The sequence below is a fragment of the Diabrotica virgifera genome, chromosome 4, assembly GCF_917563875.1.
Source record: "Diabrotica virgifera virgifera chromosome 4, PGI_DIABVI_V3a".
NCBI lineage: Eukaryota > Metazoa > Arthropoda > Insecta > Coleoptera > Chrysomelidae > Diabrotica > Diabrotica virgifera.
In genome coordinates this window covers 47,246,658-47,271,708 of record NC_065446.1, presented here as the reverse complement: position 1 = coordinate 47,271,708, position 25,051 = coordinate 47,246,658, and the positions used below count along the sequence as shown (strand labels likewise).

Below are 25,051 nucleotides of genomic sequence, written 5' to 3'. Positions count from 1 at the left end.
CCTGTAAATAACAATAATGTTTCTTTAAATCGGCCTAATATAAGTATGAAACAAACCCAATTTTCAACACACCGTCAAACTATTTCTAGTAGTGAAAACCTTTCTACAGCAAAGAAAAGAAAAGCCAACACCCCTCCTATGCAATCACCAGCACATCAACCACAGTTTCCATTCACATTTGGACCCTCACAACCCTTACCTCCTAACCCATACAAACCAAACTATGGAAAAACTGACAACAAAAATGAATTAGCTAAATGTGTGTCATCTTTTATAATCAATCTTTTAAGTAACATTCGTACATTGGAAGACATAAAAACAATAGACGATAAAACAATAATTTCAGGTTTAGAACAAGTATTGGATAAAGTAGATAATAGTAAATTTTAATGTCTCTTAAAAATACTTTTAAAATAAGTCAATGGAATGCTAGATCTGCGGTTGCCAATAAAGGTAGCTTAATGAATTATTTAAACAAAGAAAAAATAGATATTCTCCTCTTAAGTGAAACATGGTTTAAAAGAAATTTGCAGTATCGATTTAATGGTTACAATCTTATCAGAAATGATCGTCAAGATGGTTTTGGCGGTGTGGGTATATTAATTCATAATTCAATTTCTTTTAGTGAATTAAACTTAAATTGTAATTTTAATAAGGATATTCAAGTTTGTGGTACAAAGATTAAATATGAAAAAAGTGAATTAAGCATATTATCTATATACAGATCACCTAAAAGTAAGAGCACAGTAGATGATTGGAAAAATATTTTTTCGGAAGTCAGTAAACCAGCAATTATAGGTGGAGACTTCAACGCACATCATGCAATCTGGGGATCGAATTTTAATGACGCAGTTGGAAAACAACTCATAACAGTTGCAGATGACTTGGATTATATAGTAATGAATAATGGTCAACCAACTATTTTTACCCGACCTGACCAAAATACTTCAGCCATTGATGTAACTTTTGTTTCGCCTGAACTAACTAGTAAAATAAACTGGTCCGTCTATCCTGACACTTTAGGTTCAAACCATTTTATCATCAACATGGAAATAAATTGCCAGAATAAAAATGAGGAGATTAATCCTGCGAGCAAGTGGAACGTAAAAAAGGCCGACTGGTATTTATATACATCTTGTGTAGAACAATTTTTTGATAAGCAATACCAAATGGAAAATATATCAGAAAAATACAATTTCTTAATAGATGGGATCAACCAGGCAGCAGAAATTTCAATTCCACGGTACAAACCTTTTAAAAACAAAATTAGAACCCCTCCCCCCTGGTGGAATAGAGATTGTGACAAAATCATCAGTGAGAGACAAGAATCATTTTCAAATTATAAACACAATTCGAATTTTGAAAACTACTTGAAATGCCAAGAGACCATAGCAAACGGTAAGAAAAAACTGAAAGCAATCGCAAAACAAAGTTGGAAAAATTTTGTCTCCACACTTAACAAAAATACTCCATCATCATCCTTATGGAATCAAGCCAGGAAAATAAACAGAAAACCAATATCGAATACAAAATGCTTTGACAGTACATTAGAGGAAGAATTTTTTGACCAGATAGCACCACCATCTGTTAAACCACGAGAAATTATAGTACCTACTACAAAAAATAATGAAAAGGAATTTTTACTAGAACCATTTAAAATTGCTGAGTTAGAATTAGCACTCAAAAACAGATGCAACACAAGCCCAGGAATAGACAATATTAAATATCCTATGATTCAATTTCTTCCTAAAATTGCTAAACTCTTTTTATTAGATATATTTAACGACATAATTATTAGTAATTCAGTTATTTATGAATTTAAAGAAGTAATTATTATTCCTATTCTTAAACCAGGTAAAAATTCCAACTTAGCAGATTCGTACAGACCCATTTCCCTTATGTCTTGTTTACTAAAAACATTAGAACGAATGATCAAACATAGACTAGAATGGTGGTTAGATAGGAATAACTTACTTCCAGAATTTCAATTTGGATACAAAAAAGGATGTGGTTCTATAGACGCTATTGCTACATTAGTAACAGACATTCAGAATACATTTACCAATAATACATATCTACCTACAATATGTTTAGATATAGAAGGTGCATATAATAGTGTGTGTCTTGACATCCTAATGGAAAGAATGATTAGAAATTTTCACATACCAGCTGCATTAGCGAAAACCATACTCAACTTTTACACTTGCAGAAAAATTTATCTGAGATCTAATAATAATAGACTGATAGGTCCTCGATATAACAACCTAGGACTTCCACAGGGGTCAGTTTTAAGTCCTCTATTATTTAATCTGTATACAGCTGACTTGCACAATATTTCAATGGTAAATAACAGCTTTAATATAATACAATATGCTGATGATTTTCTGATATACTCATCTTCCAAATCATACGAAAAGTGCATACAAATTTTAGGAAAAATGGACGATTTCTCTAATAGCTGGTTCAAAGAAAATGGATTTGAAATAGCACCGAGCAAATCCAGTATATGTATTTTCACGAGACATAATCTCCCAAAAATAGACAAAATAACAGTAAGCAGTCGTGAGTACAATTTCTGTGCCTCAATTAAATATTTAGGGATGATTCTTGACCGTAAATTAACTTGGAAGCTACACATCGAATTCATGTTAAACAGATGCAACAAGGGATTAAATTTCCTTAAAGCAATTTCTAAAACTTGGTGGGGAGCCGATGTAGAAACGGCATTGCTTTTTTATCGATCGTACATAAGATCAATCATCGATTATGGATGTGTTTTGTATGGTTCAGCAGCTAAGTATATCTTGGGAAAAATAGATGTGTTTCAAAATACAATATTACGTATTTGCCTGGGTACTATGAAGTCAACTCCAACCAATTCGTTATATGTTGAATCTCTTGAATTTCCATTGAGATATAGAAGACAATATCTTAGTCAAAAATTTCTGATTAATATTTGTCATAGAAACCCCTCTCTCTACTCCAATATTAGCAAACTTAATAATGCAGATTTAGTAAATAAATATTGGATCCACAAGAACTCCCCTCCACTTTGTGAGGCTTTTAGGAATCTCTCATATTGCGATTACACCAACTCACATACATATAACAGCTCAAACTTTGAAGATTTTGATGCTTTTTTGCAAACTATTACGGTAATTAAACCAAGGTACCATGTAAATACTGCAATCAGCTTCAATATTTTAAGAAATTTATTAGAAAACTGGCCAGAATCAACAGTTATTTACACAGATGCATCAAAGTCTTCTTTTGGCACTGGATGCGCTTTTTATATCCCCTCAAAAAGTATAGAAAACATGTTTACACTGGATCATAATTTTTCAATTTTTACTGCTGAAGCCATAGCAATTTATGAAGCATTAAAGTATTTTAAGAGTTCCAATGACAGCTCCGCAACAATTGCGTCTGATTCTTTGTCGGTTCTTTTAGCCATTGAGACTATGTTTTTACCCAGTAAAAACACAAATATTTACATTCTTCTAATTAAAAAAATTATTTTTGAATTACACCATGAGCAAAGAACAGTTAGATTTTTGTGGATTAAAGCTCACATAGGGCTCGAGTATAATGAGCATGTAGATATATTAGCTAAGGAAGCCATTGCTTCTGGTGTGAAAACAGATTATAAGCTCTGCATTCCAGATGTATTTATAAAAATCAAGAATGATCTAAACAAACAGTGGAAACAAGAATATTATGAATATAGTCAACACTCCAAGTCACAATATGCACTGATACAACCCACAATCCCGAGTGAATTTTGGTTTAAAAATTACTCTGTCCCACGTAGATACATTACATCTATTATCAGAATGAGATCTGGACACGCGTGTTATCCAGCCCATCTAGCAAAACTTAGAATTTTAAGTTCCAATTTATGTGAAGATTGTCAAAAAGAAGCAGATTTAAACCATATTTTCTTTGAATGTACAAAATATATACAACAAACTGATGACTTAATAAAAAATTTAATCAAACATAAAATCCTTCCTCCCTATAACATTTGCTACCTTTTGTCATTAAATAATAAAACCGTATATGACTATTTAACAGAATTTATTTCAAAAAGTAACCTTAACTTGTGAGCACAGTTAAACTAGTAACCTTTGTTTTACCCCATTTGTTTAAAACCTTCTTTCCGTGACCCAGTCTAGTTTGTGTATTGATTTAATGTCTTGATGGGTCCCTAGACGAGAAGCGAGTAACCATGTTATTCCTTACTGATAATCAAATAGGTATTGTGATAATTACTTTCTTTTCTTTGCTTTAGGAAGAACTTAAAAAAGTTGTGACTGGCTGAATGGCAGAAGCCTGTGCCAAAAAAAAAAAAAAAAAAAAAAAAAAAAAAAAAACTTTAAAAGGTATACTTCTAGTAAGTTTATTTAAAAAAAAGCCTACAACTGGAGAAAATATGTAATTTTCTGTTCTTATAAATAAATTAATCTATTATAACAAAACAAAAGCAAGTTTGACATTTAATAATGCGTTATTTCGATGGCTCTACTCGAGTTATTAGGGAACAAAAAAAGAATGAACGAAATTGCTCCATGGGAAGCCGAGAAAATGCATTTTGTTAACGTATATCGATTTTGAGCTTTGAGGGTTACATTTTCTCCAACCTAATTTTTGATTGGAATTTTGCTATTTTTGGCAATTTTCACACGTATTATCGATAGCTTTTATTATAATAATATATGTTATGAGGATTTTAAAGATAATAAAATTGGTGTGGAGAAAGAGGACAAAAACAAAAAGGTGATGGTTTCAAAATTATGATCCTATTGTTTATATCTTTGCCGTAAATTTCGGTCAACTTTGACCGGTTGTATATCAGGAACCACTCGTCATAATTAAACGTTTTTTCTTTTAAAAGAAGCGTCCTGCCGCTGTTTTAATCCGCTTATCCGCTGCCGTCCAATTTACCTTAGTTTATTATTTCCCGAGATATTCTATTTGTTTATAAGCCAAAAAATTGTTTATAAATTTAAAATATTCCTGAGGCCGTTTAAATAGTCCAATTTCAATTGTGTAAAGTACATTAGATAGGTATAGTATATTTTTATGAACAAATCATAATTATTCTTATGCATCATAATTATTGTCGTTATTATAGCGACCGTAAATTTTTAATTAACATTTCAATTGTTGCTAAACTGTTCATTCAATTTCCATCGGCTTCTGGAATTATAATATATACGGAAAGGGCTTTACTTTACCAAGCTATTTAAATATTGATTAACAACTACTTATCTAAAAGTTTAGTTGAAAATTAAAGATTTTGTTGGAAAACCCCGCTTTTTCCGGGGAAAGTTTTCGTCGAAGTAAATCGGAAAAAACACATCTCTATGCAGAATTTAATTGCGGTGAGTTTTTATTTGGGTGTTTTTGGTCTAAAGTTAAAATCTTTGGAGTTATAGAGCAAAAATTGAAAAAAACACGATTTTCGGGCGCCATTTTGTTTATAAAAAAAGTAGCACACTATCTGCGGACTTTGCATATCTACAGGGTGAGTTTTTAGTGCGGGATCGGTCGATAATTCCATTACGGTATAGAATATCGAAAAAAGTTATTTAGAAAAAATGTAGGCAATGATATTCTCCACGCTTAGAAAATATTTCCATTTCTACAGGGTGATCAATAACAGCGTATTATATCAAACATATAATTTTTTAAATGGGACACCCTATATATTTTTTCATATTTATATTCCCCTCATAATTCTTGTTCATATAATATATGGTTTTGCATTACTATACAGAGTATTTAACAAGTTATGACCATTTTTATTTCGAAATCCCTATGAGATTAACACCCTGTATATAAAGAAGTAATTCATAGACAATAATTTGTTTTATGTAGTAAGATAAACAATATACTGTAGTTTTTAAATTAAGTCTAATTGAAATCATTGACGAATGTTTGTATACAGGGTGAACTACAAAACCAAATTACGATTTTCTCTATTTTTTTAAATGGATCACCCTATATTTTATTTTTGAAGAATATTGTATTTATTATACTCTTTCATTTTTATATAGCATTCCCTATATCTAAACTTATTACTTTCAGAGATATTTTTAGTTTTCTTCAACTTTAGGGAATACATTCAATTTTTCTAGTAGAAATAAGTTGGTATTGAATGATAATTAAACAAAATTATTTCTATTCAATAAATAACTAACACAAAATATAAACCATAGCAATATGCAATGAATGTATCAATAAATGTGATATTAAGAAATTATCATATTTCCCTAATATACAAGAATCATACAATTCCTACAAAAGAAATATAGGTATCGTGTGTATAATAAAATTACAGGATTATTTTTATTTAATAAACAACTCACACAAAACATAAATCAAAACAATATACAACTAATTTAATAGTTTTTAGATTATTATATCAACAGCATTCTAAGCCAAGAAGTTTTTAGTAACACATTCCTAATAGCAGATTGTGACCCGCAGTGATTAATAATATAATTTTCATATTAAATTTCATTAATATGCATCAAGAAATCCCTACTTTTATAAAACTCAAACTAGGTGATCTATAAATGTTTAAGGTGATATTGTTAGAGATTATGTGATTGGTCCACATTTTTTGACGGTTGAGGTTTTTATACGACGGTGCTCCAGTTCTTCCAAAATTGATTTTTTTCAAGTGGGGCTATATAAAAAACCTTGTATACCAGAAGCATCCAACAACGCTTGATGATATGAAATATAGAATAAAAGAAGCTTTTAATAATATTGACTTACAAAAATGTTAGAAATGTGGCTCGGTCATTTGAATATCAGTTACAAAATTGCATAGACGTTGAAAGTGGTCATTTTCAACATTTACTTTAGACATATATCCTTAACATCACATTAATTGGTACATTCATTAAATTTTGTTATGGTTTATTATTTTTTTGTTAGTTATTTAATGAATGAAAATATTTGTTATATTATTACATAATACTTATTTGTTAAGTTATTTATATTTATAAGAATAATTGAATGTATTCCCGGCAAATGAAGAAAACTAAAAATATCTCAGAAACTAATAAGTTTAGATATAGGCGATGCTATATAAAAATGAAAGAGTATCATAAATACAATATTTAAAAAAAAATAAAATATAGGGTGATCTATTAAAAAAAAATTGAGAAAATCGTGATTTTGTTTTGTAGTTTAAACGTGCTTATAAAAATGAATGTTCTACTAAAAAATTCTTGGCTTAGAATGCTGTTGATATACTAATCTAAAAACTGTTACATCAGTTGTATATTGTTTTGATTTATGTTTCATGTAAGTTATTTATTGAATAAAAATAATCTTGTTATATTATTATATACAATACAAAGTTTTTTGTAGGAATTTTACGATTCTTGTATATTAGGGAAATATGATAATTTCTTAATATCACATTTATTGGTATATTCACTGCATATTGCTATGGTTTATATTTTGTGTTAGTTATTTATCTAATAAAAGTAATTTTGTTTAATTATCACTCAATACTAACTTATTTCTACTAGAAAAATTGAATGTATTCCCGAAATTTGAAGAAAACTAAAAATATCTCGGAAAGTAATCAGTTTAGATATAGGGAATGCTATATAAATATGAAAGAGTATATTAAATACAATAATGTTGAAAAATAAAATATAGGGTGATCCATTTAAAAAAATAGAGAAAATCGTAATTTGGTTTTGTAGTTCACCCTGTATACAAATATTCGTCAATGATGTGAATTGGACTTAATTTAAAAACTACAGTATATTGTTTATCTTATTACATAAAACAAATTATTGTCTACGAATTACTTCTTTATATACAGGGTGTTAATCTCAGAGTGATTTCGAAATAAAAATGGTCATAACTTGTTAAATACTCTGTATAGTAATGCAAAACCATACATTATATAAACAAGAATTATGAGGGGAATATAAATATGAAAAAATATATAGGGTGTCCCATTTAAAAAATTATATGTTTGATATACCACGCAGTTACTGATCACCCTGTAGAAATGGACATATTTTCCAAGCGTGGAGAGTATCATTGCCTACATTTTTTTCAAATAACTTTTCTCAATATTTTATACCATAATGGAGTTATCGACCGATCCCGCACTAAAAACTCACCCTGTATATTATTAATATATACAATCATAAGATTCGATTCCAGATATAAAATTGCTGGTAAATAACTTTTCCTTGTATTTTGCTAATTAGCCCAGAGTACTATGGAATCTCTAACGCGAGAATTTTACTGTCATCGTTGCATTTGGTTGTCTTTTTAAAGACAGATCACATGCTATGATTTTTTTGCGACGGATATTCTTGAGTTGGGATTGATTTCATATAATCGAATGAACTATCTTTTAGTAAAGTCGTCCCAGGAACGCAACTCATAAATATTGGTGATATCATTTTAAAGTCTTCTACTTTAAAATGTATAATATACGTCTGAATTGCCAATATAAATGAGTCAGATTAAATAAATTATTAGAAGAATTTTTTTTTACTTGGCAACAACATTTTTGTTTATTTTAATAGTATTTTGTATTTTGACAACGAAACCCGATTTGGGCTTCGAAACGTTAATAAATTCATTTTTTAGTAAAATTGTGGCTTATTTCCCATAGAATATACTTAATTATAAAAATGCCACAAGGAAATGGCTTCAGAACAACAATAATATTGTTGCTAAACAGATAAGTGTCATTGTATACCGGGTGTAACAATGATAGTGTGTTTTTTCCTTAAAGTTTGGAACACCCTGTGGAATATTCTAGCGTATGTAAAATATTGAAATTAAAACTTAACTGTAGCCTTAGGCTTTCTTAACATTTTGCTTTTCGATTCATTCGCTTATTTGAGATAATAAAAATGTTAGGTACTCTAACAACTAGCCATGTTATTCATCAATATAGGGTGTTTCTAAATAAGTGAGACAAACTTTTAGGGGTAATTCTGCATGAAAAAATAATGACCGTTTTCTTTATAAACATATGTCCGCAATTATTGCAAACGGCATATGCATATTACCCGTATGCACGCCAATGGTGAATATAAAATTCTTAGTTGTATGCCAAAAAATGCGCAATAACTACGTCTTAAAACCTACCGAATTTCATTTGCATATCTCAACCGGTTTTAGAGCAATAAATAAATCGTCAGTTTGTAAGAAAAAATCCAACATCCCGTATTAGTCGAGGAAATGAAGCTGGAAAAATAGCAAAACCTCGCAATTTTTTCGTCCAGCATCGATTTGTACAAAAATTTGGGATTAGGCTCATTTCACGAAATACGAATTTACAAATATATAAAAATACACATACAAATAGTTTTTTAGTCATCCAGTATACGAACCGGCTCTGTGGTATTATATAGGTACATTGTGAAAATGCTCTATAAGGGGACTATTCGAATTTTTCGAAAAAAAAAAATTAGTTTTATAAACATAGCTCCTTCATTTTTGGCGATAAAAAGTTTTTTCAATAATACTTTTGTAGGATTTTTGAAGAGTAATTAGACTGTGTAAATTAAATTCCGTAACGTAAGATCCCTTCATTTTTAATTGAGGTGGGTTTAAAGGGCTCGAATAAGGGGATGTTTGCTCGTAAATAGATGTTTTAAACAGCTATATCTCGCTAACTGCTCACTGTGATGAAAATCTATGCATAAGAAAATTTTAGCTATTAAAAAAGCTACAATTTAGTAGTCCATCATTTTTTTCATATCTCCAGTATTTTCGGAGATGTCTTGAAGAAAATGGTAAAAAATGCAAAATTGCAAAAAATCAATTTTTCTTTAAACTCCAATTTTTCTAAAAGAATGCCTTTTAAATAGGTCAATCTTCTTGGGTGTATTGGTACTATAAATATAAAAGAAAGTACAGAAAGACGAAGACCAATTTTTAGTTACAAAGGTAGGTAGGGGGTTGTTTTCACTGTTTTTTTCGTAGAGAAAAATAGGTACCGACTTTTTTTTGATCATAAGTTGCTCAATTTTTTTGCTAGAAACTTTTTTTATTTTTTTTTGGAAGATCTTATTGTATGCTTTTAAAAAACATCATGTAAGTTTTCCTGGAAAAATGCAAAGTTTTCCCGTTATTTGGCTTTGATTATTTAAAATTATGCATTTGACGAAAAAATCTAACCTTTAAAATGCCGTATCTCGGTTTGTATTGGTCGTAAAAGTATTATAGAAAAACAGTTTCGTTTGTGTTACTAAAAGATACAATTTTGATATCAACAGTTTTTTTGATTAAATGCATATTTTTCGAGTTGTTCTGAAAAAACCCTCTAAAAAAGTCGATTTTTCCGTCGAAAAACAGTTACTTTCAACCACGAATAACTCGAAAAATATTAGTTTTACGAAGACAATGTAAAAAACATTTTTTTCTTAAAATTACTTTTTACATCGATTTACATGGTTAAAATGTAATAAAAAATTCCCACCCCCGAGATGGGGTGGCAACTACCTCCAAGGTTTTAGTGTACAGCAGCATGATATAGAAAATGATCCTTGGACTAGTCCCTACCTTCTGTGAAAATTTCAAGTAAATCCATGCTGACGAAAAAATTGAGAGCCAAAATGCTTCATTTCCTCGACTATATCTTGGAAACGAAGCATTTGCGGACATATGTTTATAAAGCAAACGGTCATTATTTTTTCATGCAGAATTACTCCTTAAAGTTTGTCGCACTTATTTAGAAACACCCTATATTGATGAAGAACGTTGCTAGTTGTTAAAGTACCTAACTTTTTTATTATCCAACATAAGCGAATGGATCAAAAAGCATAATGTTAATAAGAAAGCCTAAGGCTACAGTTGAGTTTTAGTTTCAATATTTTATTTACGCCAGAATATTTCACAAAGTGTTCCAAACTTTGAGGAAAAATACACTATCATCACAATGATATGGTATACAATGACACTTATCTGTTTAGCAACAATATTATTACACTGATATTCTTGAAGAATAAAGCTATAATATATTAAAAAATCACTTAAATCGGACAACAGGTTTTAGTACGTTCTTTAACGGTAAAATATTGCGAAACCTCTAAATTCTAAAGAACCGCTCCGATTTAGATGAAATTTTGCAAATAACCTCATCTTGCCCTTCTCTTCAAAAGTGATATGACTACAATGTGTGGTTTTTATTTTTAAGGGGTGAAAACTACCCTTTTTTACCAAAAAATAAAAACAGCATATATATAAGCGTTATTTAAATCTAAATTATATGTAGGTATGTTAAATAGTATGCTTAATATAGGAATTTGATTGTTTCTCATATTGAAATGTATTTTATAGTCTTAATCCCTTAAAAACTACCCTCTAAATAAGAATTTGTATCAAAAAATAATTTGTTACTTTAAATTCGGTAATGATGCATTTTGTAGTGATTTAAACTTTACTTTATGTTCATAATTTAGTGCATTAAGTATTTAATATTTTCAGCCCTAATAAACTACCCCTACAAAGACATTTATTAGATCATTCACTCACGGTAAAATATTGCAAAGCCTGTGAATTTTAAACAACCGCTTGAGTTGACATGAAATTTGGCATTCGCTTAGCTAATCAGTCAAAGAAAAAAGTGATATAGTACCGATGTGTGCTTTTGCCCTAGGGGTGAACTTCACCCCTTCTCGGGGGTGAAAAAATATAGGTCCAAAATAAGTCCGGAAATGGATAAACTGACTAATTTTAAGCAACTTTTGTTCTATAGAATTTTTTCACTAAGTCAATACTTTTCAAGTTATTTACGAGTGAATATGTTCATTTTTCAACAACTGAACCACGTTGTTAGACGGTTCTTCGCAAATAACTGAAAAAGTAAGTATTTTATCGAAAAAATATTCCGAGCAGAAATATAAATTATGAAAAAGTGAAAAAATCTGTGTATGTATGAAGTTTGAAGAGCTAGTAGAACCAGAGTTGTAGCTAAAGAAAAGTAGGTTCTTATTCGTGAAATTCCAAATCGAACATTTCGACGTGAAATATCCAAAAAATGAAGCCCTCTTTAGGGATAATTCATCAGACGTTTTTAAGAAAGTTTTATTTTTGTTTTTTTTATATATTTTCTTAATTTTTACCATTAATGTAAGCAAATTACGCTCAAAGTAAAGTTAGTCGGTTTTGAAATTAATCGTTATCACTTCACAAGTTACTTTACTTATAGACCTGGATCCCGCGTACCAAGAAAGTTGATTAATAGCAAGCTGAAAATGTATTAGCTTAACGGTTTTTAAACCATAATTTCTGTAATTTTCAAGATATTTCATTGTTTCAAAGCGTATTTTGTCTGTAATTGTAAGTGCTAATAGTTCTCAAAAGTTCGACTTTCTGGAGATCTTTGATTGTTAAAGAATGCGATTCAAAGAGCTCATAAAACTGCTTCTCACACTTACGTGCAAACTTAAAATATAAATATCTCACTCAGTTTTTATCATAGAGACATTGAAAAAACTGAAAAAGTTTCAGTATGAAAAATACTACATTTTAGTATATATATATATATATATATATATATATATATATATATTTCAAATTTCTTTTAGTTTTCAAGTAATTTTGAAAACATGGAAAAAATTTATAAAATATAAATTGAATTTTTTTTTCAAATCTAAGCACTTTAAACCGGTTAAAATCTCAGAACATATAGTCAGTTTATAAATAAAGCTAAATGTATATGGAATAATGTTAATTTTTATTTTTGTGGAAAATTCACCGATTTAAGTAATTATTTTTTTGTTTTTTCAACGACATAATCGTTTTGTTTGTTTAATAACTCGGCCATTTTTTATCCAAATCACTTTTATCGTAGCACATTTTAAAAGTATCAGTAAAGTTTTTAAAAGATGTTTCCATATTTTTTTCCAAAAATCTCTATTTCTTGCGTTATTTAATGATAAAATGTTTGATTCAAGATTAATTCGAAAAAGCCCCGATTTTAAGTAGGCTGTAACTTAGGTAACTAGGTAGTGTTATTGCTAAGTATAATAATTTAATTAACACCACTCAATTCATTAATTTAAAAGGTTTATTTTTGATTCTAATGACTTTTTCGTAAAAATGCATAATTTTAGAGTTATTTTTAAAAATCCACTCAAAAACATGCATTTTTCATGTAGGAAATCATCAATTTCGATTGTGAATAACTTGCTAAATATCAATTTACCGAAAAAGTCGTATATGACATTTTTTACTCAGAATTGAAATGTCTATCGATTATTGAGGTTATTTTGAGTTTAAATATTTCCACCCCCGAGAAGGGGTGGTACCCACCTCCAGAGCAAAAGCACACATCGGCACAATATCACTTTTTTCTTTGACACATTATCTATATGCATGCCTTTCAAGTCAATCCATTTCAGTTCTTTAAAATTTACCGCAAAAATCGTCAAAGAATGCACTATTTAGGAAATACAAGACATCAAAAATGTCCCATTTTTAAGATGGTGCGTTAATTTTGATGCTTGTAAAATTTATTTATAGATATTTTATAAATTGAAATTATCTCGATGATAATTTGCCGTTAAAAAATGTCGTTCTTTTTCAAATAAATAATGCATGTTTGGCTGACTTTAAATTAGCAAAACACGTAATAATATTAAGTAACACACCGTGTTACACACATACATATATACAGTGGAACCCCGATAAGTCGGCCCCCGATAACCCGGAAGTCCGGCTAACCCGGACCGATTTTCATCAGACAAAAATTTAACAAATAAACAATTTAACAATTTTATCAAATAAAAATGTATGTAGGTCAAATAATATTTGAGAGATAATGTGTATTTGTGTAATTTGAACACATATAAGTATGTACAACAGTAAAAATGATTCATGCACACGGCGGCAGGCAGAGCGACCGTCTCAGCTTATCGGAAAGAACAGGCACCTGTCTGTATTCCTTTTCCGTTATTTATGTCAAACTGTCTTAGCATTGTTTAAAATAGACGTGACTATTTAAAAATTCTTTTTTAAAACAATGGCCTTAGTCTGTTCTTAAATAACAACATTGTTTTAATCACTTCCGTTCTGTAATCGTGCTTCAGATTGTGTTTGCCTGATTTTTGTCTACGTAATGGTAACAAAACTGTAATGTTAACAAAACGTAAAAATGTTGTGACAATGGAAAAGAAACTAGAAACATTAGGTAGGATTGATAAAGGCGAATCTTTAAAATAAATTTATTGCAGCATCATAATATGATATTATGATACCATAGGTCTGGATCCCGCGTATGAAAAAAAAGTTGATTAATAGCAAGCTAAAAATTTGTTAATAGCTTAAGGGTGTCTAGTCGGATAAACTTTGATATATTTATGAGAACACTGGAACAGGGGCAGTTTTAATTGTGGAACAGGTAAAAAATCTGGAACGGTCAGAACACGAAAATGGCACATTTGTTTTGTCCGACAGAACAGACATAAACTCTCCGAACAGAGATTAAACTCTCATGCAAAAATCAGACTGCTATTTATCACCTGTCATAATTCCTGTCATTTGACATATTCTACATGTTCCACTCATTAAAACGCCAATTTGGTGATAAATAGCAGTCTGATTTTTGCATGAGAGTTTAATCTCTGTTCGGAGAGTTTAAGTCTGTTCTGTCGGACAAAATACATGTGCCGTTTTCGTGGTCTGACCGTTCCAAATTTTTAGCCTGTTCCACAGTTAAAACTTCCCCTGTTCCAGTGTTCCCATATATTAATGTTTGTCCGACTAGACACCCTTAAGCTAATAACAAATTTTCAGCTTGCTATTTATCAACTTTTTTTTCGTACGCGGGATCCAGACCTACCATATTATGGTGTCGGTACATCTCTACAGTATGACTGAGTTTTTTACCAAGAAATGAACAAAACTCTACACTCTATACAACTATACGTAATTTAGATGTGTACTGTGCATATGTGTTTCATGTTTTTGTAATTATAATGGAGGTTATTTATTAATTTTTACTATATTCTCCGGCTAACCCGGATTTTCGATAACCCGGATCGTCCGCGGTCCCGATTAATCCGGGTTATCGAGGTTCCACTGTACATACATACATACAAACATTTTCCATTTTTTAAATAATAATTGAGTCATATTCTGAGCTCGATAACTTTTGAATGGTATAACCGATTTTCAAAATTAAACATGCCTTGGAAAGGTAATGATCTGTGCTATCAGAAGCCGCAAAGGTCGGGCTTAAGTTTTTGAAATTTTTGGGAGTTTTGGGGACGAGAACGAAAAACAGACTCTAAATGGGAAGGGCCGTAAAATCCACACCCTTGGACCAAAATGGAGATGTAACATATGGATGGACGAGTATTTTCCTATACTTTAAGATGGGATTTGGCCCAATTTTCAATTCAGTCAGGTTTAGAAAATCGAAAATTTCGTGTATATAGTAGGGGTGTTGTGCGCCACTGGTGAGAACTGCCGTTCTCTGTGGATGTTTAACAATATAGAACAGTAAGGATCTGCGAAAAAACGTCTATTTTTGGATGTGAGAGGTGGCATTCGGATTTTTGCAGATAAAGTTAGGTGACACCTTCAGTAATAATAATTGACTTATGCTCCTTCTCAAATGTGCCCGGAACATTATTAAAAAAATTAAAATATTTAAAAATTTCGAGAAACATCGATTTTTTTCTGCTTTCTTTGCTTATCACTTTACAACGATTCGTTTTGGAACAAAGTCGTAGAGAAATAAAATAAAGATAATTGAATTTTTTATTACATACGACTGGTAAAAAATGTTTTAAGGTATTACCTTTTCTGCAATCTAGCAACAAATACAAAATAAGGGGGCAAAATAAGTATGTTGTTAATCAATATTTTTTAAACACTTTGGTGGCACTTAGAACCTTAGTAATTCGTTTAGGAAATTATTTGTAACATACTTAAATCGTGTACCAAATTTCGTTAAAATCGACCTAATAAATTTTGCATAATAAATTTGCAATCTAAATGTTTTTAAAAAAGTTCAAATTTTTTAAAATCTTTCTGAACAAAAAGTAGACCATTTAGAAGTTGGCTAATTGTTTTACATAATGAGGTTCTCTACCTATCTAATACACTTTACAAAATTAAAATCGGATTATTTAAGGGACCCCAGCAATGTTTTAAATTTATAAACAATTTTTTGGCTTATAAACAAATAGCTATGTTTAATAATAATAAATTAATTTTTAGCAATGCAAATATTTAAAACAGGTAAAATTTGACTTAAACTTTCAAATGCTGTCAGCAGAATTGCTATTTTATTTTTTAATCAAACTTTATTCGCGTTCAAAAATTGCAATTTCTCGATTTTTTGAAAGTTCCACCGCGTTTATCTCGAAAACTGTGCATCCTATGAAAAAACTTGTAAGAAAATTTTTTGCTTAGAATTACCCAAGAAATACAAAAAAAATATTTTATTTTGCGAAAAATCGATTTTATGTAATTCCTCAAGTTCTTTGTTTATAACAATCTTATCGACATCCGGATCAACTGTTACCCAAAAAATTCGTGTTCCACGGGTCAAAATACATAAAAAACTTAGCTAAGTCCATCTAAATAATGGAGCCCGTAGCACCCCCTCCTGGCCACAGCACTAATTTGTTTATATGCCAACAAATTGTTTATAACTTTAAAACATTGCTGAGGCTGCTTAGATAATCCGATTTCAATTCTGTAAAGTGCATTAGATAGGTGGAGTACTTCTTTATATGTAAAAAAATTGACAAATCTTTGTATGTTCTAGTTTTTGTTATGCACGATTTTAAAGATTTTAATTTTTTAAAAAAAGTTTAGATTTCAAAATTATTATGCAAAATCTAGTAAGTCAATTTTAATGAAATTTGGTGTACGATTTTAGCACATTACAACAATTTTCTAAGCGAATTAGGAAGGTTCCAAGTGTAACCTAAGTGGTGGAAAATCATTGAATAAGGACAGGCTTGTTTTGTCCCTTTATTTTATATTTATTGCTATTTTGAAGCAAGGGTGATAAATTAAGACATTTTTAACCAATCGCATCTAATAGAAAATTTAATTATCTTTGTTTTATTCCTATAGGACTTTGTTCTAAAATGAATAGTTTTTAAGTTATAAGCAAAAAAATTAGATAAAAAAACGAAATTTTTTGAAATTTTTGAATATTTTATTTTTTTTTATTAATGTTAGAAGGAGCATAAATCAATTTTTATTAAGGAATTTGTCACCTAACTTTATCCTCAAAAATCTGAATGCCACCTCCCACATCCACCTAAAAACAGATCCTTACTAATCTAATAGTAGACTATATTAAAAATCGTTTGACCATAAATAGAAACTTTGATGTCAAATCAGCACAATTCTACAGCGTGTGAATATTGGTACGTAATTAACAATAAAACCTAATTATCTTTTAAACTATCTCGTATAATATAACAAAACCCTATATTTTGAGAAAAAAGACATCGAGGAGAATCCAAAAATGTAAAAATATATAGGGTGTTCCATTTAAAACAAAACAAAAGTTTGTGTCACCCTGTCAATATACGTTACCCTGTATATCTGAAAATATTTTTAAATTATGGTCCTATCCGTGCCCCAACTTTTATGTAAATAACTTTTTTTCGTATCTCTTACGACAAGCGAGTAATTGGACTTTGTCTTACTAATGCCCCACCCTGTATATGCGAACTAACTTAAATGTTGTTTTCACAACAGTTACAAAAAGTTTATTTAATTTTTATTCCAGGTTTCATATCATGTTGGGCATTGTTTTGTGGTTGGCGGTAACGTGGAGTCTTACCACAGCAGTTGCAAACAATGCGCATGCGGTTATAAAAATAGAGCTCAATCCACTAGCCAAACGTGTGGTCACCTTGAAATGTCACAAGAAACAATACATCTACACGGTAATTCAGTCCGATGAAAACGGCAAAAAATGCGGGGACAAGATATCCGTTGATGTCTGTTGGGGACGTTGCGATTCTTATGAGGTAAGGTTTAGGTTTAAAATAGACGAACCAGTCTGCAGCGCTAACGAGTGGATCCACAAAAAAAATAGTGTGTGTTAGTCGGAGAGATAGAAGCGGATTTTGTGCGTGATAAGTAATATGGAAAAACTATACGGGAATATGTTGAATTAGTTGTGTACATGACTCACCAACAGCCGGAAACCAGAGTTGGGGCCGAGGGTTTTTATAAGGGGTCAAAGTCGCGGATTTTATTATTTTTTTTGTGACGCTCATAATCGAGAGAGTGCACCAAAATTTGGGAATAAGTAGGTCATGACGTACCTAAGTAAAATCTCTAGGGGCTCAATGCTGCGTGGCCGACAAAGGGGTGGGGGTAGGGGTGAATATAAAAAATATAAATGGTGTTTTGCGACGTTCGTGATTGAGAAGGTGGACCAAAATTTGGGAATAAGTAGATCATGACATTATTAAGTAAAATCCCCAGAGCCGGAAACCAGAGTTGGGGATGAGGGTAGTTATAAGGGGTCAAAGTCGCCGTTTTTATTATTTTTTTTGTGACGCTCATAATCGAGAGAGTGCACCATAATTTGGGAATAAGTAGGTCATGACGTACCTAAGTAAAATCTCTAGGGGCTCAATGCTGCGTGGCCGACAAAGGGGTGGGGGTAGGGGTGAATATAAAAAATATAAATGGTGTTTTGCGACGTTCGTGATTGAGAAAGTGGACCAAAATTTGGGAATAAGTAGATCATGACATTATTAAGTAAAATCTCCAGAGCCGGAAACCAGAGTTGAGGATGAGGGTAGTTATAAGGGGTCAAAGTCGCCGTTTTTATTATTTTTTTTGTGACGCTCATAATCGAGAGAGTGCACCATAATTTGGGAATAAGTAGGTCATGACGTAACTAAGTAAAATCTCCAGGGGTGGCACGCTGCGTGGCCGACAAAGGGTGCGGCAGGGGTGAATACAAAAAATATAAGGGGTTTTTTTGCGACGTTCGTGATTGAGAGAGTGCACCAAAATTTGGGAATAAGTAGACCATGACATAACTAAGTAAAATCCTCAGAGCCGGAAACCAGAGTTGGGCATGAGGGTAGTTATAAGGGGTCAAAATCGCCGTTTTTATTATTTTTTTTGTGACGCTCATGATCGAGAGAGTGCACCATAATTTGGGAATAAGTAGGTCATGACGTACCTAAGTAAAATCTCTAGGGGCTCAATGCTGCGTGGCCGACAAAGGGGTGGGGGTAGGGGTGAATATAAAAAATATAAATGGTGTTTTGCGACGTTCGTGATTGAGAAAGTGCACCAAAATTTGGGAATAAGTAGGTCATGAGGTAACTAAGTACAGTCTCCAGGGGTGGAACGGTGCGTGGCCGATAAAGGGGTGGGGGTAGGTGTGAATATAAAAAATATAAAGGGTTTTTTGCGACGTGCTAGATTGAGATAGTGCACCAAAATTTGGGAATAAGTAGACCATGACTTAGCTAAGTAAAATCCCCAGAGCCGGAAACCAGAGTTGGGGATGAGGGTAGTTTTAAGGGGTCAAAGTCGCATTGTGTATTATTTTTTTTGTGACCCGGCACAGCATTTGTCCCTCACGCAGCGTTCCGCCCCTGGGGATTTTACTTAGTAATGTCATGATCTAGTTATTCCCAAATTTTGGTGCACTATCTCGATCACGAACGGCAAAAAAACCCCCATATATTTTTAGAGTCATCTCTGCCTACTACCCCTTTGTACCCCAAGCAGGGTTCCGCCCCTGAATATTTTACTTAGTTACGTCATAACCTACTTACTTCCAAATTTTGGTGCACTATCTCCATCATGAGCGCCACAAAAAAAATAATAAAAACCGCGAATTTTACCCCTTATAACTACCCTCGTCCGCCACTCTGGTTTCCGCCTCTGGGGATATTACTTAGTTATGGCATGGTCTACCTATTCCCAAATTTTGGTGCACTCTTAATCACGAACGTCGCAAAAAACCCCTTATATTTTTTATATTCACCCCTACCCCCACCCCTTTGTCGACCACGCAGCGTTGAGCCCCTAGAGATTTTACTTAGGTACGTCATGACCTACTTATTCCAAAATTTTGGTGCACTATCTCGATCATGAGCGTCATAAAAAAAATAATAAAATCCGCGACTTTGACCCCTTATAATTACCCTCGGCCCCAACTCTGGTTTCCGGCCGTTGGTGAAAGTCATGTACACAACTAATTCAACATATCCCCGTATAGTTTTTCCATATTACTTATCACGCACAAAATCCGCTCCCAGCTCTTAGACTATGTACTTGTGTACGCACGTAAGAAGTTATACTTCTTTGTCGTCATAAAAAAATAGTTTTTTTATATACCCCATACAAAATTGATACAATTTGATATAATATGGTTGTACTTTAGATTTTAGAACATGCAGAACATTCTATAAAGAATAACTTTTTTTTCGTAAAATTAATAACAAAAGTTATCATAATTGAAATAACAGAAAATATTGTTGGTTATCTATTTTGAGAAAAATTTTAATTTTTTTTTTCAATTAGAAGGATGTAATTGCATATTAGAATATAGGTCTAATTCCAATTAACTTTTGATAATAACGATTTTAAATATTGTGAAAAATAAAGCTACTTTTCTCTTGAGCGAAATTCATATTTTTTGACATACCCTGTATAATATCCATAAAATTTTGCTATCTGATGGTTAAATTTTAGATTCTAGATATTGCAGAATCTTTTATGTAGAACAACTATTTTTCGTAAAATGAATAATAAAAAAAGTTTTCCATATTATGGTTCCAACAGGGACATACTGTATATTATGACAAAAATATTTTTAAATCTGTAGGCAAGTCAAAAGTGTAAACGTAACCTTAATTTAAAAATTAATCCAATTTAAATTTTAGATTACAGCTACACCGGATATGAATAACATTGTAACTGCACTTATAATGATTTTTAACTATTATTGCTTGAATGACATCTATAAAGGATAACTTTCATTTAAACTTTTCTAAAAACTTTTATCCTACCTTATGTACTTAAATATAAAGTTTTCTAATAAAAACCCCCATTGTAATTGCAAATTTTGAATCACTCGGTGGAAAAAACATTGTAACCAATGTTACAATACTGTAAATTTCTATTTGATGAATATTTTTATAAAAATATTGTAACATCTATATAATTTACCAGTAAACTAACTTCCACTGATAAAAATAAGGTACCTGATGTGCACAGTGGATTATATGCTCAAGAAGCTTCAACAGCGGAAACCCCTTCATGCACCAAACATAATAATATGCACTAGACATATGAATATAATTTGCAGTCAGCAGAACACCAACATCAAGTTCGCAAGAAACATTTTTGGATACTTTCAACATAACAGGTATATTATGGTTAACTACGCTATGGTTGCCACAAGAACAGAGCAAATGCTGTAGACCAGCGGTTCTCAATCTGTGGTACATGTACCACTGGTGATACATTTCATTATACTGTAGACGAAAACGCACAGAAAAGCCATATGATTTAAACAGAACTAAATCAAAACGACATCTATAAATGTTAAACAAAATTATTGGGATTTAGAATTATATAGAAGAATGACAAGGTTTCTGATCGAAAGTACAATACCGATATAAAAATAGGTAAAGAACAACGACTTGTTCTCAGTTTTCAGTACAATCTTGTTAAATTCAATTAAATCCGGGAATAAAAATATACAAGATTTATAGGAACTTCAAATTCTTTTAGTTGCACAACAGAATTCACAATTTAGTACTTACCATAACTACCTCAAAATATAAAGATCTTGTTGCTTTGTGCTCTAGTAAAGCTGTTCTAGTAAAGCGATTGATGTGATAGTTCATTGGTATTCTTTCATTTTTTCGACTGTAGATTTTAGGCTATTGATTTTGTACTATAGAAAGGAACTACAACGTTAACGGGGTTTTATTATTTCATATGGTCAATGAATCTCTATATATGAAAAAACCGCGGAGTGCTACCATTTAAAGGGGTGCGTTTTTGAGTAATGGGTGAATTAGTCCCTGGGCACACGTTACATTAGCGTGAGTTCTATGCACTTTTGTTACAAACACGTGTACATTAAAATTGTTCCTGGTTAAATTTCCTATCTAAATATAACTTTTTAAAGTCAAAGATGCTTTTTTTTTACAAAAATATATTCAAAAGAAAAGGCACAAAGAAACCCAAAAGAAAGGAATTTTGTTTTTTGTCCCATAACTTTTGTCCACGGGGATATAGGTATAGACATTGCTTCACAGAAAAAAAACTTACATATTCTGTCTTTAAAATAATGTTTGGTAGCGGTCATTACGATTTACAGTTTTCGAAATATGATTTTTCAAAGTTTGCCACTCACAGCAATTTGGGGCAATTTTCCTTGTTATTTCGCAAATATTGTTCTGTAACTTTTTTCTACGTAACTTTAGGCATATGCAATGGTACATGTAAGAGGAATAGAAATCAATTACCTTTCAAATATTCTACTGTATAATGCTGTACGACTTCATTTAAAGAGGTTATCTTTTTCAAGACTTTATACTTTTAACGAGTTTTTATATTTTTTACGATTATTTTTTAAATTTCCCATTATAACTTTTTTTTCTACATTTAGGTATATATTATATAATAAAAAAGATACCTTATTCTGTTTACTTTAAAATGGTGTATTATAAAAAATTCTAGGATTATTTTTGAATAAGATATGCTTTTTCAAAATGTAATAAGTACTTGCAACGATTTTTGATTTTAGGATTATTTTTTAAATTCCCCATTATAACTTTTCTATGTGATTGTGTGTTATGATTGAAGCTTATTTTTTATAGGTAATACTTTGGATCCACTTGACTCGGCCGGGCAAACTTCAAAATATGGATTAATTCCAATATTTACTGTCAAAGCTCCTGCACCACAAGCTTTGCTTGAAAAAATAGCATGTAAATGTACCAAAGGATGTACAAAAAACTGCGGTTGTAGAAAGATAGGAATTAGTTGTTCAATATTCTGCAAAGGGTGCATGTGCATGGGTACTAATTGTGGGAACTCTAAGATAACTGAGGTGTCAGAGGAAGTTATTGAAGCTAACAATAACGAAGAGATGGACTTTGATTTTGAAAAATTTGTAAATGTCAACGTTTAAATAATTTTAACTAAATTGATGTTTTCTAAGACTAATGTTTATGTAATTTTTGTAAAAGAAATAATATTAAATAATACAGGTAAAAAAATGTCAAAGAATCACTCGGTTTCCATTACATTATTTAAATATAGATGATACACCATTTTAAAGAACAGAAAGTAAGCCCTCTTTATTGAGCAATATATAGTATATTCATGTACAAGAAAAAAAAGTTATAATGACAAATTTCAAAAATAATCGCAAAAAAATGTAAAAATAATATTTTTTTGTATTAGGTATTATATAATATATAATATATAATATATAATATATAATATATAATATATAATATATAATATATAATATATAATATATAATATATAATATATAATATATAATATATAATATATAATATATAATATATAATATATAATATATAATATATAATATATAATATATAATATATAATATATAATATATAATATATTATATATTATATATACTATATACAGGGTGTAACAAAAATACAGGTCATAAATTTAATCACATATTCTGGGACCAAAAATAGTTCGATTGAACCTAACTTATCTTAGTACAAATGTGTACATAAAAAAAGTTACAGCCCTTTGAAATTACAAAATGAAAATCGATTTTTTCCAATATGTCGAAAACGATTAGAGATCTTTTATTGAAAATAGACATGTGGCATTCTTATGGTAATAGCATCTTAAGAAAAAATTATAGTGAAATTTGGACACCCCTAAAAATTTTATGGGGGTTTTGTTACTTTAAACCCCCCCAAACTTTTTTGTACGTTCCAATTTAATTATTTTTGTAGTACCATTAGTTAAACACAATATTTTAAAAAAATTTTTGCCTCTTATTACTTTTTCGAAAAGTCAGTTTTTATCGAGATATTTTGAATATTTGTCAAATCCACCACATATTTGTATATGGCTAAGTACGATTATGGAGACTTGGTAATAATATGAAAATTTATTTATGATTTACATTTTTAGGTATATTTTGAACCACATTACAAAAGAAGTAATATCTCGATAAAAAGTGCCTTCTCGAAAAAATACAAAGAGGCAAAAAAGTTTTAAAGACACTGTGTTTAACTAATGGTGCCGCAGTAAAAGTTTAGTTGGAACATACACAAACATTTGGGGGGTTTAAAGGAACAAAACCCCCATAAAATTTTTATGTAAACATATTAAAAAGAAGCCGTAACTCGATAAAAACTACCTTATCGAAAAAATACTAAGAGGCAAAAAAGTTTTAGAAATATTGAATTTAATTAATGGTACCACAATAATAATTTAATTGGACACGTACACAAAAGTTTGGGGGGGTTTAAGAGAACAAAACCCCCATAAAATTTTTATCGGGTGCACAAATTTCACTATAATTATTTTTTAAGATGTTCCTCTCATAAGAATGCCACATGTCCATTTTCAATAAAAAATCTCTAATCGTTTACGATATATTCGAAAAAATTAATTTTCATTTTGTAACTTCAAAGGGCTGTAACTTTTTTTATGTGAATATTTGTACTAAGGTAAATTAGGTTCATTCGGACTATTTTTGGTCTCAGAATATGTGATTTAATTTATGACCTGTATTTTCGTTACACCCTGTATAATATACTATTATATAATATATTATATGTATATTATTTTATTTTTATATTATATGTATTATAAAAAATCGATAAAAGTATAAAACCTTGAAAAACCATAATCTCTTTAAAAAAAGTCGTACAACGATATACAGTAGACCATTTTAAAGGTAATTGATTTCTATTCCTATTACGTGTACCATTGCATCTACCTAAAGTTACGTAGAAAATAGTTACAGAACAATATTTGCGAAATAACAAGGAAAATTGCCCAAAATTTCTGTGAG

General features: G+C 30.6%; 1 protein-coding gene across 2 annotated transcripts in view; it reads left to right on the top strand.

Annotated features, from left to right (window-relative positions):
• LOC114340578 (thyrostimulin beta-5 subunit-like) overlaps window positions 1-25,051 on the top strand; it is a 130,824-nt gene that overhangs the window by 52,974 nt on the left and 52,799 nt on the right. For both annotated transcript variants that reach the window (XM_050649104.1, XM_050649103.1), the window contains exon 2: window positions 17,765-18,008. In XM_050649104.1, coding sequence (XP_050505061.1) covers window positions 17,775-18,008 — 234 coding nt within the window. In that variant the 5' untranslated portion in view covers window positions 17,765-17,774. The remainder of the gene's footprint in view (window positions 1-17,764; window positions 18,009-25,051) is intronic.